This window comes from Cupressus sempervirens, chromosome 9 (assembly GCF_028749045.1).
Source record: "Cupressus sempervirens isolate cs-2001-9-10 chromosome 9, ASM2874904v1, whole genome shotgun sequence".
Classification (NCBI taxonomy): Eukaryota; Viridiplantae; Streptophyta; class Pinopsida; order Cupressales; family Cupressaceae; genus Cupressus; species Cupressus sempervirens.
This window is the reverse complement of record NC_143126.1, coordinates 168,670,420-168,689,342: the sequence shown is the minus strand read 5'-3', so window position 1 is coordinate 168,689,342 and position 18,923 is coordinate 168,670,420. Positions and strand designations below refer to the sequence as shown.

The 18,923-nt window shown below is 35.0% G+C and overlaps 1 protein-coding gene across 8 annotated transcripts in view; it reads right to left on the bottom strand.

The window, feature by feature from the left end:
* Positions 1-18,923, bottom strand: part of LOC149538039 (Zim17-type zinc finger protein) — a 136,307-nt gene that overhangs the window by 31,595 nt on the left and 85,789 nt on the right. For all 8 annotated transcript variants that reach the window (XM_089799434.1, XM_089799430.1, XM_089799431.1 and 5 more), the window contains one exon: positions 17,056-17,184. In XM_089799434.1, coding sequence (XP_089655560.1) covers positions 17,056-17,184 — 129 coding nt within the window. The remainder of the gene's footprint in view (positions 1-17,055; positions 17,185-18,923) is intronic.

Genomic DNA, 18,923 nt, shown 5'->3' with positions numbered 1-18,923 from the left:
AAATGTGATAAAAGTTATAAAACTATTGCGCTTTAAAAGCTAATGTGGAGATATAAGTGACTGAAGAGAATAGTGTGAGAGCTTAGAAGAAAAACATATGTAATCAGATTGATAAATCTGATATATATGTATCAGAATTTTTAAGGGTGAAGGTGTGCAGTGTATCAAGAATCTATTATAAATATTCAGGTTTATCAATCTGATATATATATATATATATATATATATATATTGCAGAACCATCAGTATGTATGAGAAAGAAGAAGATATACTGAATGTTATAAAGAAATTGTGATTATCGTATGGCAGATTCGTGACTATAATAACAGCATATTAAGAAAGAAAAATATTCAGATTTGTGGAGCAAAACAGAATCCATCATCAGTTGAGATGGTAACATTGTCAAGGTGGAAAATCAAATTTGTATGAAGTGGGTTGGTGCTTACAAACTCAGAAGTGGAGAGTGGTGCTTCCATTGGGTTGGTGCCCACAAATTGTGGAGTTGATGCTTTCAGTGAGTTGGAATTCATAAACTTAGGGATTGCTGCCTCTAGTAGGTTGGTGTCTACAACCATTGAAAAGCAATTACCTGTTGTGGTTTTCTCATACACTAGGTTTCCACATAAAACAATGTTTTATTGTGTTCTAATATGCATAACTGCAATTCAATAATTGATGTTAATGTGATGGTTAAAGTTTAAATCCGTACAATTTGTCATTATACTGATTCCCTCCTCCACCTCACTAAAACTGTGTGCTCTTCAAAAGTCTACATTTGGACATGCATTGGTTGATTTTCTTGTTATTGAGGATCATTTCCTAAGATACGGTTGAAAGTTCTTGTTACAATCAAGGAATTGCTTGGTCTTGACATTGATGCTTTTGATGCAAGAGCATACAAGGTGTAAGAGCAATCTTGCATCACCCAAAAATAGTCTAGTTTTTCAATAAGTGTTATATTTGTGTAGAGTTATTATTTCTCAAAATTTATTAAATATAGTAAATTGTCTCTTAGAGCTCAAAATGTTCTAATTTCTTCCCTAAAGGTTCATTTTAGTTATATCAGTTCGCCAATAAAGTTTCATTGCAAGATCCAGTCTGGTTTGAAGATACTGACATTTTCAGTGTTGGCAAAGAGGCACAAAAACATTGAACTCAAATTCGAAGGCTTTAGAGGCTCCGAAAAGGGGGTCAAACCTTAGCAAGAATGACACTTTGCAACCTAAGGTTGTAGAACACTTCATGTTATTTCCAAAATGGGGCTATAATAGCTGATTGGGTCAACAAGTGAAGAGTTATGGTCTTCGGAAGTCACACTACTTAAAAGAGAAAAATAAAATTCCTTTGAATTGAGGAAGTATTACTGCAAATGTAATAGCACTATTGTAACTTATGTGTTTTCCAATTGCAGATCTGAATGTATATATACAAGGGTAGAAGAGACATGTCCCATGTAGAGACGTGTCTCTATGTTGATCAATAACATTAATTAATAATTATTAGCTATCAATAACATTACACAATATGTATATAATATTTACTTAGGTATGTGTGTGTGTGACTCGTCTAATAATTATTAATTATTAGTAATAGTCTTTAATTGGTAAACATAATTACTAAGAACAGTTTAATCTCTTGACCAAACTAATCTGACTGAAGCTGGAACATTAACACTCCCTCTTAGCTAGGGAGGTTTGTCTATAAGATGGCATATTGTAGACTCTAGTAATGAGAGAGAAATATCATCTCAATATAATATTTTGAATTGAAGAAAACAACATAATTTAGATGTTGCCTTACGGTATCATCAAGTATGATTCACCCAGGAATATTAACCATGTGCTATTTATCATATTTATATTGTAATGAAATAACTTGCACAATACAAGAAATAATATGAAATATTATATAAATACTTGATAATAACTGAAAGTAATAGGCTACTTCGAGGGGGCAACCTCCAAATATCTCCAATGAGAACACACTTCACAATATCATGATGAAATAAGACTCGCAACCTCCTATATATACCTAATTATGCTTAGGTTGAACAGACACAACCCTACATAACACCTAGGCCGACCTACCTACCTAAATAATACTATAATAATGATAACATGACTTAATTAAGGATTAAGATAGCCACAAGTTGACTATTCATAACCCTTTATACGCCAATATTAAAGGTATAGCTTACCCTCTCTCTTGAAAGAAGCATTGTCCTCAATGCTAACCAAGTGTGGATTCTTTTGAATGAACTCCTCATCCTCCCATGTGGCCTCTTCAACTAGTAAGTTCTTCCATTGGATGAGATATTGAGTCAGGTTGTGTCCGTCAACTTCTTTGTGCATGTTTGAAGAATGCACTCTGGTTCCAAAAATATTCTTCCTTCTTCATCAAGTTTTGGTAGTACTGTTTGAGTAAGAATATTCTGCCCAATTACCTTCTTCAAACAAGAAACATGAAAAACTAGATGTATCTTTGTTGTTGGTGGCAACTCAAGCTCAGAGGCAACACTACCAATCTTTTGCATGATTTGGTATGGTCCATAATATCTTGGAGACAACTTATTATTCTTTTTTTATTGCTTCATTGAGATTTGTTTATAAGGCTACAATCTCAAGAAGACCCGGTCCCCAACTTCAAAATTTCTTTCACTACAATGTTGGTCCGCTTGTTGTTTCAATCAATTTTGTGCCATAGCTAAATTCTTCGAGTCATAAAAGTACATGTTGTTGATGAAGCAAGTGGTCCTCTACTGCCTGAACTCTTGGTGACACCTTTAATGATGATGTGATGGAAGGAGGATGATATCCATAAAGTGTCAAAAATGGAGACATTTTCGATGAGCTATGAAAAGAAGTATTGTAACACCATTCTACAAGAGGTAGCCAATCTATCCATTGAGATTGTTTTTCTGAAGGGAAACAACGTAGATATCCTTCCAAACATTTATTAACAGCCTCAGTTTGTCCATCTGATTGAGGATGGTATGAAGAACTATGAGCCAGTTGAGTACCCAAACATGACAATAAATCTTTCCAAAAGTGACCAGTAAAGATAGGATCATGATCACTAATAGTAATCTTAGGTGTACCATGTAGCTTTTGGATATTCTCCAAGAAAACTTTTGTCACTATACTTGCTATAAAAGGATGTGATAATGCAATGAAATGTGCATATTTATTGAGGCGATCAACTACTACCATGATGACATTATGACCTTTAGATTTGGGAAGCCCATACCTCTTCCCAACGTTGGTTAGGAATAGATAAAGGCTGCAAGAGACCTGGAGTCTTAATTGTTTCCCCCTTATTTCTTTGACAAACCAAACATTCAGCCACTAATATTTGAACATCACCTTTTAGCCCTTCGCAAAAAAATCTTGCTTGACCCGATGATATGTCTTCAAAAATCCTAAATGACCACCAATTGGGGACTCATGTAGTTCTTTGAGAATCTTGTGTTTAAGAGTGGAATTCTTGCAAAGATACAAGCGCTCTTTATACCAAAGAATATCCCCCTTTAAACAAAACTTATCTGAACTACTAGGGTCACTTTTTATTTGGTGGATGAGATTACTTGTTGCAACATCATTTTTCCACTCTTCTTTGGCTTCTACCACCCAGTTTTCTTGTAATATTGAAAGGGCACACAATGAGGCTTCCTCTTTTTCATCCTTCCTAGAAAGTGCATCAGCCACAATATTTTCCTTCCCTTTCTTGTATACAATTTCAAAGTAATATCCCAACATCTTAGTGACCCATTTTTGTCTTCTAAAGATGGTCTTTGTTCCAAAAAATATTTTAGGCTATCATGATCTGTCTTAACCTTGAAGTGGCGACCCATTAAATAAGGCCTCCATTTTTTAACTGCATGAAGGATTGCTAGCATTTCCTTGTCATAAATAGGTTTGAGTTGATTTTTACCTTTTAATTGATGACTCTCAAAAGCAATTGGTCGACCTTCTTGCATGAGAATTGGTCCTATCCCATTTCCAAAAGCATCACATTCCACAATAAATTCCTTGGTGAAGTCTGGAGTGGCAAGCACTGGAGTTGTACACATAGCCTTCTTCACTTGCTCAAATGCTACATTAGCAGATTCATTCCAATGAAAAGAATCCTTCTTCAATAGAGTGGTAAGGGGTGTTGTTATACAACCATAATTCTTCACAAATCTTCTATAGTACCCTGTCAATCCCAAGAAACCCTTAGCTTCTTAATGGTTTCTGGAATAGGCCATTCCATGATAGCCTTAATTTTGTTAGGGTCCACCTTTACTCCTTCATGTGAAACTATGTGTCCCGAATACTCCACCTCCTTAAGACCAAAAGCACACTTGGATGGCTTAGCATAGATTTGATGATCTTCAAGTAATTGCAATGCTTGATCTACATGCTGCAAATGTTCTTCCCAAATCTTGCTATAAATTAATATATCATCAAAAAACACTAACACAAACTTTCTCAAGAACTTCTCAAAAATGGAATTCATCAAACTTTGGAATGTAGATGGTGCATTGGTAAGACCGAATGACATCACCAAAAATTCATAATGATCCTCATGAGTTTGAAATGTTGTCTTGCAAATATCTTCCTCCTTAATCCAAATTTGGTGATAACCTTATCTAAGATCTAACTTGGTAAAATGCATAGCTCCATTTAATTCATCTAGAAGATCATCAATGACTGGAATAGGAAACTTATCTTTAATGGTGTTCTTGTTGAGCACTCTATAATCTAGACACATGCGCCAAGTTTCATCCTTCTTACGCACCATCACAACAGGTGAGGAGTAAGCACTTTGGCTATGCCTCATAATTCCAGTCTTTAGCATTTCCTCAACAATTTTTTCTATCTCACGTTTTTGTATGTGTGGGTACCTATAAGACCTAATGTTTGGTGGTTGGCTCCCTGAAACTAGTTGTATGGCATGGTCATGATCCCTCTTAGGAGGAAGTCCTTTGGGCATATCTCCAACAATTACTGAGTGATGATCAATTATTGCTTGTAAATCTGGATGAGTAAGAGCATTATATTGAAAGACTTCTAATGAACATAGCTGGGCCACAAATCCATCCACTCCTTTCTTAAGAGACTTTTTCATTTGATGAGAGCTTACGATCTATGGGGATTTTGCCTTCAATACCCTTAGCTCCACTATCTTTCCTTTTGATTGAAATCACATGAATAGTTCTTGGAAGTTCATCTCAATTGTTCCCAATTTAGTAAGCCATTGTACTCCCAAAACAATATCCACCACACCCATGGATATCGCATGCATTGGGGTATCAAGTTGATAATCTCCCATGGATAGTTTGATGCTATGACACTTCCCTGAACAACTAACTGTGCCCCCATCTGCAATCAAGACCTGAAATTCTAGGGCTGGATATATAAAACAATTTAGAAGAGTTGCCAATTTTTTATTGATGAAATTATGAGTACTACTTGAGTTGATCAACATTGTTATTTTTTGCTTCTTTAAGAAACCCACTACCTCGAGAGTTTGTGGTGTACTGAAACCGAAAAGTGCACGAAAAGAAATGATTGGTTGAGAATCATGTGATTCCTCACCTGACTTCCTATCCTCCTCTGATATGGGCTCATCCTCTTCTTCCTCACTTGGACCTTCAATATAGAATAATTTATTTTCACTACATTTATGTCCTTGACAATATTTGCTATCACAAATGAAACACAATCCTTTTGCTCTTTTCTCCTCAATTTGTTGTGGAGTCAACCTAGTAGGTTGAGGAAGATAAGGTGTTCAATAACCTTTTTCTATTGTCACATTAGCCCCTTGCTTTCTAGGAATCAAGAACTTCTCCTCTACCCAACGTGCCAATATAAAGGACTCATTTACTGATCTAGGACTAAACATGCATACCTCATGTTGAATGTGATCCTTGAGACCACCCAAGAATAAATCTTTCAAGTTCTCCTCTGTAATTGTATCCACTCTTAAGGATAGATTTTGGAATTTTTTAATATAATCTTGAACTGATCCTGTTTATTGAAGCTTAGCAAGTTGGTTATATAAGTTTTCTAACACACTATTGCTATATTGTGCTTGGAGTTCTCCTGTAAAAGTTGACCATGATACGGTGAGACCCTTTTTCCTCCTATGAGTACAAAGCCAACGATACCAAATGAATTGATCTGGTTCTAGATATAAGGAAGCCATTGTGATCTTTTGTCCATATGCGGTTTGATGTACCTCAAAAAAATTCTCCATTTAATTTATCCATGTTAGAGGATCCTTGCCATCAAATTTGTGCATATCCACCTTTGGAAAAAAATTCTTTAGATCCCATAGGAGTATTAAAATTTGTGTCGTTATTAGTTAACTTTAAGGTTTCGCCTTAATTGCTTGACAACTCCTTCCTTGTTTCATTCATATAGGTGCTTAACATGCTTCGTATATCTAATATCTCTCCTCGTAGGTCACACATATCCCTCTTAAAATCTTCCTTGAGCTTACTTATTTCCTCATGGGATTACTATTCTCTATCGTTTCCCAATCTTAATCAAAAGATTTCCCTGATGTGGTAGCATTCTTTTTGCCTCTTGTTGGAGGCCCTATCATGATGGAAACCAATCTTTTGAAATAAATCACACAAATAAAATATAATTTCTCTGATTTTTTAATTTATTTTTTACTGTAACTTACTAGCGCCAAGATACCCTTAGGAAAAATCCAAAAAAATGGGCAAATTTGCTGCCTTGAAAGCTAATTTTCCAAATTTTGTAATAACTTGCTTATTTTTACTTCAATTTCTCCAAGCTTTGAAATGTAGGCTCCTCTACTATTTATTCAAAAACCTAATACAAGTTATACTCCAATTCGGCAGGATGTGAGAGATATGTAGATCTCAATAAATTGTGTAGAAATAGTAATTCTACAATAATTTGCTCAAATTTCCTCCAATTCCTTTGAATTTTGGACTTTACCTTCTTTAATATATTCTTCAAAAACCCTTTAAAAATCTTTGAAAAATTCGCTAAAATCTAAAAGTTATGCTCTTCCCAAAATCGCCCCAATGTTGAGAAAAAATCTTGCCTCTATGGTGCCAAGATCATGCTCTGATACCACTTGTAATGAAATAACTTGCACAATAGAAGAAATAATATGAAATATTATATAAATATTTGATAATAACTGAGAGTAATAGGCTGCTTCGAGGGGGCAACCTCCAAATATCTCCAGTGAGAACACACTTCACAATATTATGATGAAATAAGACTCAGAAACTCCTATATATACCTAATCATGCTTAGGTTGAATAGAAACAACCCTACATAACACCTAAGCCAACATACCTATCTAAATAATACTATAATAATGATAACATGACTTAATTAAGGATTAAGATAGCCACAAGTTGACTATTCATAACCCTATATACACCAATATTAAGGGCGTAGCATATATTTTCTTTGGTATGTGCACTAACATCAAGTCTCATGATGCCTACCAAGGAAAGTATTTGCAAATGGTGTCTCTAATACTATGTCTCATAGTATACACCGTGCCTTATCTTTGTATGATAAATTCAAGAATTGTCTATGAGGCATGTACTATCATGATCTCCATAGACATCAACTAAATGATATCCATCATGAGAACAAGTTAAACTATTGTTAAGATCGTCACCTTTCAATAGTAACCATAATCAAAACATCAATAAAAGATCGTTACCTCTCATGATGTTTCTACAGAATCATGTAGTAACTCACATGACATCCACCATGAACCATATCAGATGGTGAATCCACCATGGATATTCCCAGAGGGTGGAGCACGGGCTTTCAACTCAAATTTCTCTCTCACAAAGAAGATAGCATTAGAAGGAATTTCACCTTGAGCTTCTCCCTCACAGAGAAGAATTCATCAAGCAAATATCAATTTGTTGTCCTTTTCATCCAAGATTGCTTATGAGGAACTGTCAAACTCACTCTAAATCTAATATCAATCTTCTGACCTCTTGTTAGCAACTTGTGTCACGCTCATTGGTTCAACATGTATCCTTCTATCTAGAAATGTTATAGTCTAGATATTTGCATAAAGGCCTTCCAGTCTACATACATGGAACTTCATCTCATGAATCATAGTCCTCTGACTGCTACAGTTTCTTAATCACTAGAGAATCAATCTTGACATGGTTTACTCTCTCTTAATCGATATGACCAAGATCCTCCAAAGTCAACTGAAGCATATCCTCTAGTTGCTCCCTTTTTCATAGAAGGATACCATGCTCACATAGTTCCAATTATGAAAGATATCTTTCTTCGAAGAGACTCTTATCATCTGATAGAATTTACTTACAGTTGAAGGTACTAGATCCAAGACCACGTTGGACCTACTATCATACAATCAAGCCCTAGACCAGACAGCTATATGACCATCTTGAGATTTAAACAAAATCCCCTCGCAATTTGCTCCCTCTAATTTGGGAAAGCCCTCGTCTCAACTTTTCTTTATAATCCTAGATGTTAACATAACCTCAACAAATGCCTTGGTGGCATTCCTAATGCATCATTCTTCTTTTCCTCTCAGTTGTTGGTGTCATAGCTTCTGTCTCTAAATTTATTCTTCACTAAATGACATCCATTTTCAAGGAACTCTGTGATATAGTCCACATTCCCTCCATGTGCTTTCTTAACAACGTCCATACCCTGCTCTATAGCATCCATTTTTTAGCTTGAGCTAGGAGGGCACTATATAAGGTTGTGGATTGTAGCACTACACCTGCCAACAACATTTCCATTGAATTTATTTATTTATTTGATGTTGTTCCAACATACCCATCTGTATGTCTCAATGACTGTAGCGTCCCCTGGGATCACATTGTGCTGAGGCACTCTAATCCAATAGTCAACTGTCCGGTTTGTTCTTTTAATGGATGTCTAAACTCTACTTTGAAACTTTTGTATTAGCACAAGCTTAATCATATCTTAGTGTAATTATTGTTTCTGATATTTTCCAAATTACAGATTGTGTTCCAGCTTAGGAGCTTTAGGAGTTTGTACTGAAAATCTGCATCAAGCCCAACAAAACTTCTTCTGTGTATATTAAAACACAATATGCCTATAAAACCTCTAACGATGTATATGATATGTAGTTGGAAATACCAGATATTATCTATGTTCTATTATTCCTCATAATTTCTGGATGAATGAATAGGGGCATGGTGTTGACATGGACAAAGGTCAATATTGTCATAGCACATGTTGGATATGTGATCTGAATACAGCCTACAGTCTAGTAGCTCAACGATTCTAATCATGTACATTATAATTCCATATATCATCAATATATAATTATCTGCCAATCCATAGTAACATCAATATCAATGTCTTGCCATTAAAGTTTACAATCTGGAAATGTTTTATATTGCATCAATATGCCAAACATAAGAAAAGTAATATTTTTAATCCTTCAATCAAGTTGATATTGACTCCCAAAATAATGACCCTTGTAATCTTTCACATAGGAAATCAAATTATTTGCCAATATGAAAGTATGGATATCATGAAAGCGACAGTCTGCTAAGTCATACTTCAGTTCTCACAAATCTTTAATCGCCAAGTCTAAAGAAAAATATAACCCTTGACTAGATGCCACTTGGAAACATTCAAGTAAAACGCATCTGCTTCTAACAAAGTGTGAAGGCATGGATGGGGTTTCATTTGAACATTGACAAGAGGATGAATATATGGGCCAATAGTTTATAGGATGTTTCTTGGCATCAAAGTCATCGATTTAAAGAAATACATGTTGGTCGAACCAAAGTGGCACAACATCATGATCATGTGTGCATAGACATCATGTCAAGTACATCAATACTTGGAGAATTGTCCCTATGCCTACACTCTTTAAATAGATAAACTTGAGAAGCATGGAAATTCCTCAAAATTATAAATTGCGAGTTCGAGAACCCAATAATACTTGGATCATGCTGCCCTTGACTCACTCATCATGCACTTAAGGCTCCCATAAAAACTCATTTTTTTCAGCTTTGAGGTGGCACAGACAAATTTGGTGTGATGCCAATTGGAGTTTAAGAGTTTCTGAGAGGGAAGTCTTGGACTTTACGGTGCGGGAACTCAAGGTGAGCTAAGGACCAACAACTTGCTTGTCTGCATTGAAAATGAGAGCAATTGGTACCCTCACATGCCCACCAAATCCATGATCTCCTTGAACAGTAATGACTACCTCAGAATTCAAGCCATCTACCTTGAAAAAGAAATCCTTGTACCAAGAAAAGGAAGTTAAATTCGCAAGTAGGTCTTGGCCTTCATATTTCCAACCTCCAAGCACAAATGCCTCTAAAACCCCATTGCGAAATCCCCGTGCCTCTAACACCTAGACCTGTAACTTTGTTTCTGCAATACATTGCTCACATTTGTCTTTGCAAGGAGTATCTTATCCATGCACCACTTTGGACTTAAAAAAATAACGCTTCCAATGATTGTTGTAGGGATGTATCTAGTCACGGCATCGTTAGTAAGGATTTCCATGAACTTAGAATTATGCTTGATAAGTATTGAGAGACAAAATGTGTAGGCACTTTTATAAACCCTTATTTCCAAGAGATTCGATGAATATGAAGCCTTAAAAGGCGGCTTATAGCTTCGTAGTCATAGCGTGCAAAGATCCAATGGATAGTAAGAATGGCTCTCAAATGAATCGATTAAGCAAGATCCTTGGAAGGTGCACTATGAAATGGAAGATTCAAAGGATGTCAAGCAATGAGCTTGCTAGCATCAAATGATCTCCATGAATGCATACATAATCAAAATAATGATTAAGCTAAATGATATGCAAGATGCAAAGTAAGCTAACATGGATGAAAGATTACTATGTCATTCCAATTAAGCTAGATTCTCTATGCTAAATGCAAGAAAAGAAATAACAAAGCTAACCTAAATGATGATACAAGATGCTAAAAAATTCAAATGACAAAGCGACAACATAACAATAGCACAACGTAAACATGAAGAACTTTGGACCATGCAAATTTTGAAGAAGCGTGATTCAGGAAATGCTTATAAAGTAGAGTTACCTAGTGAGCTCAACAATTCATCAGTTTTCAATATCTTAGTTTTGACAAAGTATCATTCAGGAAATGCTTATGAAGTAGTGTTACCTAGTGAGCTCAACATTTCATCGGTTTTTAATATTCTAGTGTTGAAAATGAGATAACAGGAGCACCGTGGGATATTTCAGCACCTAATTCAGCTATAGAGAAGATGCATGACATCTTGGATAGTTGTGTTGGCTGAAGCACAAGGAACAGGATATATGAGGAGTATCTAGTTAAAAGGAAGAGAAGACATGTTGAAGATTCATCATGGCTATCAAAGGAGAAGGTTAACCACATTGGTTTTCTTCTAAGTACCTGAGAAGTAACATGGTCACTTCTCAATTCACCACGGGTCTCTAATGTAGGCACATCCAAGGTGTAAGAGCAATCTTGCATCACCCAAAAATATTGTCTAGTTTTTCAATAAGGGCTATCTTTGTGCAAAGTTACTATTTCTGGAAATTTACTATTTTTAGTAAATTGTCTATTGGAGCTCAAAATGTTCTAATTTCTTCCCTGGAGGTTCACTTTAATACCAACCTACCAATAAAGTTTCATTGTAAGATCAAGTCTAGTTTTAAAGATACTGAGAATTTTCGATTTTCGTGGAGGGGTACAGAAATTTTGAACTCAATTTTGAAGGCTTTAGAGACTCTAAAAGGAGTCAAACCTTGGCATGAGTAGCATTTCGAATCCATTTCTTATAGAGCACTTTGCTCCATTTCCAAAATGGAATATAATAACCAATCGAGTCAACGGGTGAAGAGTTATGGTCTCTGGAAGTTGCACTGGTTCGAATAGAAAAATGAAATTCTTTTCAAAACCAATTTGAGTTCTAAAAGTTGTTAGGGGCCTATTCCAATGTAAGAAAAGATAATAGAATTTTGGGGATGGTCGGCCTCAAAAGTAGGGTTTAGAATTTCTAGAACCTTCCTGGGCAATTAAAATACCCTTATTTAAAGAAGGCTCGTAGGGTTATTTGTAACAATTCAAATAGTGTATATGGTAGCTCTGGCTTGTAGATCATTGTAATGAAAATGTCCATATGGCTATAGCATGTCATATTTTTTGTGCCCTATTATTCTAGATAATAGAATGCGAACTTCATGTTCTTGCAATTGTTTGATTCTTGCATTTTGTTATTTATTTCTATATTTTGTTGTGTGTGTGTGTTGTGTTGTTAACAACAGTACCCTTTATCACTTCCACTGAGTTAAATTTGGAGAAGTTAAAAGAAAAGATAAAAGTAGTCTACTTCAGAGACGTGAACTCTTTTGAGAAAAGTCGAATGTATATCTCTCCCTTATGATGTCCATAAATGATGTACAAAGGCATACTTCAAACTGGGACAGCATATTGGATACCTGCATGGAGAAGTTAGAGGTCACTGAACTACAACATAGCAGCCTACCTAGTTTTTCCATGAATGAAGTTAGTGTGATTATGGTTATGCTCATTGAATTTTCTAGAAGGGGGAAGGAAAAGGAGGTTGTAATGAACCCTTGCTGAATCCTGCAAACACATAGTAAGCGTTAGTAACAAACTTATATGAAATTCAATTTGAACATAAAATTACAATGTTAAACCACTAAATTACCCCATTAAACCCATTGCTAATCTTTGAAGAGACTCCTTAGAATTACTCAACCCTAGTCAAGTATTGGTCATGAAGGAGCATCTAATTAAGGCCTCTAGGGATCTCTAATTTAATCACTTGGTAATGATCCCTCCTTTACCCAGGACCTCTGTCATATGCATATGTCTACCCTTACAATATATATATTGTCTTCCTTAGTTTCTCTCTAAAGAAACTACTCTAAAGAAACCTATAGTTTCTCTCTAAAGAAACTCAAATCTTTTTCCTGTTTATGGATATCTGAGTTTCCTAAGAAATCAGATGATTCATGAATTTGTCCAATGTCCCTCATGGACTTAATCAGAATGCAGAATCTCTGTCTCCTTTCTAAAGAAACCATTATTCCTTGCCTTGTACCTTGACAGTGAATACTTTCTTTCTGTTGATAAAGCTTGTGACAATTGTTTGTAGAGAAGTGCTTGTTTGAGAATGCAATATATTCTTCGTTATAGGTGCCAACTCTATAAAGTTGTAAGGTTTGTCGTCAGTGGAGAATAACCCGAGCTCAACCCCTCTTCTCTTATACGTATTGTTTTGTTCTCAATGTTGTGCTATATATAAGTTGTTATGTTTGTTTTTCTAATTCCCTGTATGCAGTCCGCTGACCTTCCAACTTCAACGTCGTTTTCCCTGCCTCATGTCTTCCTTGTCGTCTAGCAGTTATATAATTATTGGTGGAGTAGGCTCTGCCCACGCGAATGTCTTCCGTCAATGTTTAGAAATTATTATCTTCTTGCAATCGTTGGTCTCTGCCTGCGATCTCTCTCCACCTCCGCCTCTCCTTTTGCGTTTCTTGTTCTTTCTCCTATTCCCTTCGAAACTCCATAATACCTCATTAATATATGACGCGAATGGTCTCGTTCCTCCAATCGGCACCGTTTCTAGGTTAGCATCAATTGTTTATACATTCGGCTGCTAATAAAGATTACCTTAAGATCTTAAATATCGAATTATTATAATCATCAATCTTTTAATATTTATTTATAATGATCAATTTTAATTATCATTATTATCTTAATTATTATTGTTATGATTATGATCTTATTTATTACTTATAATGATTATTCATTTGCTATTATTAATTTATTACAATGATCATGCAATTATTCTTATCATTATTTCAATTATTTAGTTTATTAATATGTTTAATGGATATATACAAAGAGGCTATTTTATTTCTCCTTCATAATTACAAAAATATGAATTGCAATAGGAAACTTCATGGTTTATCACAGAGGTGCATCTCTTGGATAATGAGTCATACAATGACTAGGCAGCTTTCGTTTTCCTACTGGTCCTCGAGCCATAGAATTTTCTCATTGGCTTATTTTGTGGTGCTTCTTTCTCATTGGCTATTTGCGGTTTCCCTAATCAAGGTTTTTAATAAATTAATTTGGACCATGGATTTCAAATCAATCCTGATGATTCATTGTAACTGGAGCTTCTATATAAACCCCACTCCTCTCATTTGGAAAGGGAGATTGCTAGAAATTTTTGCTAATATACTACCAACTTTTCTCTACTATTCATTTTTGTGTTTGCACGGTGAATACTTGTGATGTTTTTTGGAGTATTACATGGTGATCTATATTCCTTACTTAGAATAGATTTGTTTTCAAGAATCTAGTTAGAATTTGCTTCGAGTAGTTTAGTGGGATGAGTAATTTGTGAATGTATCCTTTCTTGGCTTGATGATAGACTAAACCGCTATTTGCTTACTGATTGTAAGTCTTGTCTTGCATGGTCAAATGACATTATTATGAGTTTTTATTCCATTGGTAGTTTCTCATTTTATTTACATCCATGGATGGGATTAATGAAAATGGTAGTAGTTTGAATGTCATTTGAATACACCTTACAAGGTTGCACTTGGTGTGTGGAGTGGATGACAAAGCTACATTTAGTAAAGTCCAAGGATATTCACTCTTCCTTGCATCTATAAGTTGAAGTAGAAATAACCTAGATTGCTAAGTATGATTTCATTCCGTAAATTAGAAGTTGGAATATATTTTCGTTTCACATTGTGAAGCTATGTCATTTGAAGTCAAGTTGACAAAATCCTAGTGAACAACGTAAGTCCCCTCGTGATACTAGCATATCACATTATTATCACTGAGTATCCACCATTAAGAAGGAAACTTGGATATACCTTTATGATCTTTCATTGCAATATTTAGCATAAGTGGTGTCTTTATTTAAGAGAGGATTTACTATTCGGTGTTTTATCCTAAAACATTGAGTGTTATATCCTACATGCTCTGTTACTGATTCACTCCCCCAACCCCAGATGCAAAAGTAGATGTGTCCAGAGGCAGAGGCAGAGGCAGAGGTGGATGCTCTTTGGAAGCGCCTAAGAACTGCATCCCAGTGTTGTGGATGCCCTTATGAGCACCTCTCGCAGGCATTCAGGTAGCAAATGATTTAATTTTGCAGGATTTTGACCAGGTCGATTATGCCTTGGCAGCAGTAAATTTGTCAGGTGAAAAACATTGCTGAAACAACCATAAGCATGCATCCAACTTGGCTGTTATGTCCATCAGATACACAATTCCCGCAGCCTTTGCTTCTTGCAAGAAGGAAATCACAAGTATTGCCACCATTCTCACTCTTGCAAAGATCATGTGCTCCATTTTTCTATCCCACCAAAATGTCCTATGATAGAGTTTATTAAGAAGTCAAAGATGCATTGATGGAATAATCAGTGGAAGGAGAAGCACACATGCAAGATAAGATCAGTTCACCAACCCAGATTTTAATTAATGGTTTGGATTAAATGAAGTAGAATAGAATCGTGAACACCAAATAAGGTTTGAGAAGAAGTTTTATAAGATTTTGAATTTTTCAAAGGTATAATTGAAGTCGTTATTTATTTCTGGTGTACTTGGTCTCAAATGAACCTTTTGAATTTGAATATGCTTAATTTTGAAAGATATTCACGTGAGATCTTTTCCTTTAAAAAATATTATTTTCGTTGTTTAATAGTTATCTTGATCAATGTAGTGTCATACTATAAAAAAAAAATATTTTCGTTATTTAATATTTATCTTGATCAATGATGTAGTGTCATACTATCAAATGATTTAATTTTGTATATTTCTTCCACTTCTTTGCGCATATATGTGTGTGCGTGTGTGTGTCTGTGTGTGTGTGTGTGTGTGTCTGTGTCTGTGTGTGTGTGGACACACACATCCATCCAAAACCCCCAAAAGTAACAGTTGCACATCTGCACACCCGCATCCGCACCCAAATCGGCGACTTAGCCTGTATGTTGTAAGGGTATACAACTCACACCAAGAAGTAGTAGCAAAGAAAATCATCTCACTGTTTTAGGAAAGAGTCAAACATACATGACTCATATGACTTCAAAATACACCTGGAAAAATGAAAACTGCCAATACTGACCAAAACAATTTGGGTTAAATCCAACTGGCCAAATATAATATGGGTTATATCCGACTATCTGAGTCATGCATGATGCTGTGAAGAATTACATAGGAATCTCGACTCTAATGCAAGACAACAAAAAATACAACCTAGCAGATAGAAGATGTCCAAAGCAATACAATTAAACCTACAGGTACTATAACCAGTTTGGTTCATAAATTTTGGACAGGCAAGGTTTGTCTGGCTTGATCTGAATTTTTCAATTTCTATTCATTTTACAGATCTTTTGAAAATTCTTGCCTTCCAGTTTGTTTAACCTCGCAGATGAATTGAATGTTTTGAACCTGGTAACTATGGTTAGGAACTTAAGCCTACTCTTCTGATCATCAAATTGTCTATCAATCTGTCAAAAGACGCATCTAGAGATTCTAAGCTCATGGATGCTTGCAGTTTCAATCCTCAGCTGTATGCCTCACAAGTGAACTGAGGAGATGGCCAATGCACATTAAGTATTATTTCTTCCATGTGAGGTTCATATATCCACAAAGGCAATAATTATCTATTATTACTAATCTTCATCAGATCTTTTAATATATTTATGAACTTCCATCAGGAGAGCCTCAGAAATTGAGCTTCATCATATACTAGAGATCTTCAGAGCTGAAATATTTTGTCTCTTCCACTCTATAAGTGATTTTTCAGAGATCTTTATTCATTATTGCATCTAACACCAAATATTACTGAGGAACAGAAAACAACACAACTAATCATCCAAACATGAACAACCTTAATCAAAATATGAGCATGCAGAAATCAACATTTTCTATGTTACATTTCTGAAAATTTGCAGCATACATGTAAATCTTTGCATTACAAAGTAAAGACCATTTGCAACAATTTTTATCAAGTGTAGCAATCAGTCAAGATGTAAGATGATTATAACCTGAAGAAATACTGTGCCACGTTCATAAGCATGTCGATTTATTCTTCGTTTTGTCCTTGAACTGCAAGCATCACAAGTAAATGACACTAACAAACTTCGCCGGGGTAGACTTATCTCCAATTTGTGTATCTGCATGATTATTGATCTGTCACTAAATAGAAATACACAAAAGACCTGGATATGTGAACTTTTGCTTAACATAGAATTATCACATTCATTGAGCTCCATCTATTTAAATATAATACATTCGATGAGACAATAGTAAGTCTTCGTGACTAACCCAATATATTAGAAATTTTCTTCAGGTATCTTAGTCATACATAATATGATTTGCACCTTCGTATGAGATATCACAGAATGTCGTTAATAAACTATTGAGAAGAAAATTCTTCCTAAACCTAAATTGTGCATACATGTCCATCAGTATAACACCTAAAAATATCCCACCAGTAAGAAATGAGAATTACTCCAATAGTAAGACAATTGTTTGAATGGTCAGAAGTAATATGAAGATTGCCTTCAAATTCAAAAACCTATGTGATGGAATTAATTTTTGTCTTCCAGACTACAAGATCTGTCATGTTACATTCTAACATTTACAAGCAAATGCAACATCTTAGTTCATATTCCACAGGGGATTTAGATTTGGATGGTCCTGAAACAAAGACATTCCTAAAACAAATGAAATAGGGCAACACTTACCCAGCAAGGAGATCTTTGGAAATTGTTCTATCATCACCAACCATATGACTTAAATTCATTTGGCATGCAGATTTTAACATATTATTATTGCTTTACAGTTTACTCAAGTTCAATTTTGCATTGTTTCATTCAAAATTTGCATAGGAAATAAGAATACTTTCTTGAATTGAACACTATCAAAAATATGCAAATTGCAATACACTCAAAGCAGCTTGAAACAAGTCTATATAGAACCATCAAGGAGTAAAAATTCCACAGGAAAATTTGCAATGCTCAAGTATTGGGTATTGTTGCATGCTTTGTTGCACTCACCATAATAGAATAAAATAACAAGTATTCTATCCCTCCTCTTTAACAAGAAAACCTCAAATGCTAAACAATGTGACACTATGTGATCAAATAAGGCAACCCAAGGTTCACAATGTGAACATGCAATTTTGTGTTGGATATATACTTAGTGAATTGAAGTGATATTGTTCTTAACATAGAAAGGGACTTACACTATTTATTCCTACATCTATCAAAAAAAATTCTCTCAAAGCAGTTGGAACTTATTACTTAATTGATTTGGAGTTCAAATAAGGGGTAAAATGGATAAGGGTTTAGAGAAATCTAATCTACTTCTACACCTAATGACAGTGATGATAAAGGCTAACACTTTGATTAAATGGATTCCTTAAACCAAGCTTTTCTTCGCCATGAGGAAACAACTATGCAAAACTAATGCAATCTCCAAATGTTAAGTATTGTCATATTGTAATCATTTATCTATATACTTAATACTGTTGCAATCCAATCCACAATGAACTAGTGCTCAATGAGATTCGGAGTAACCATACACTACAATTTTCTATCACCAAACTACAAATGGTATGAGCCAATGAATTCATGACATATCCATACATTTCTCCATTGAAATCAATGAACTTCAACTAAAAGTTCAAGAAGTAGAAACCATGCAAAATGTTGAAACAACACACAAAAAAAATTGTATCTTAAATGAAAATCACATTAATTTCTACACAGTCTTCGAAACAATTTATATCTCCTATTGCTACTGCTACTTATTTGCTCCCAATACTAATGACTAATCTTCTAATGACCTTAGAAATGAGAAGGCCAAGTCTTTTATAGACATTTCAATTACAAATGACGGGACCAAACTG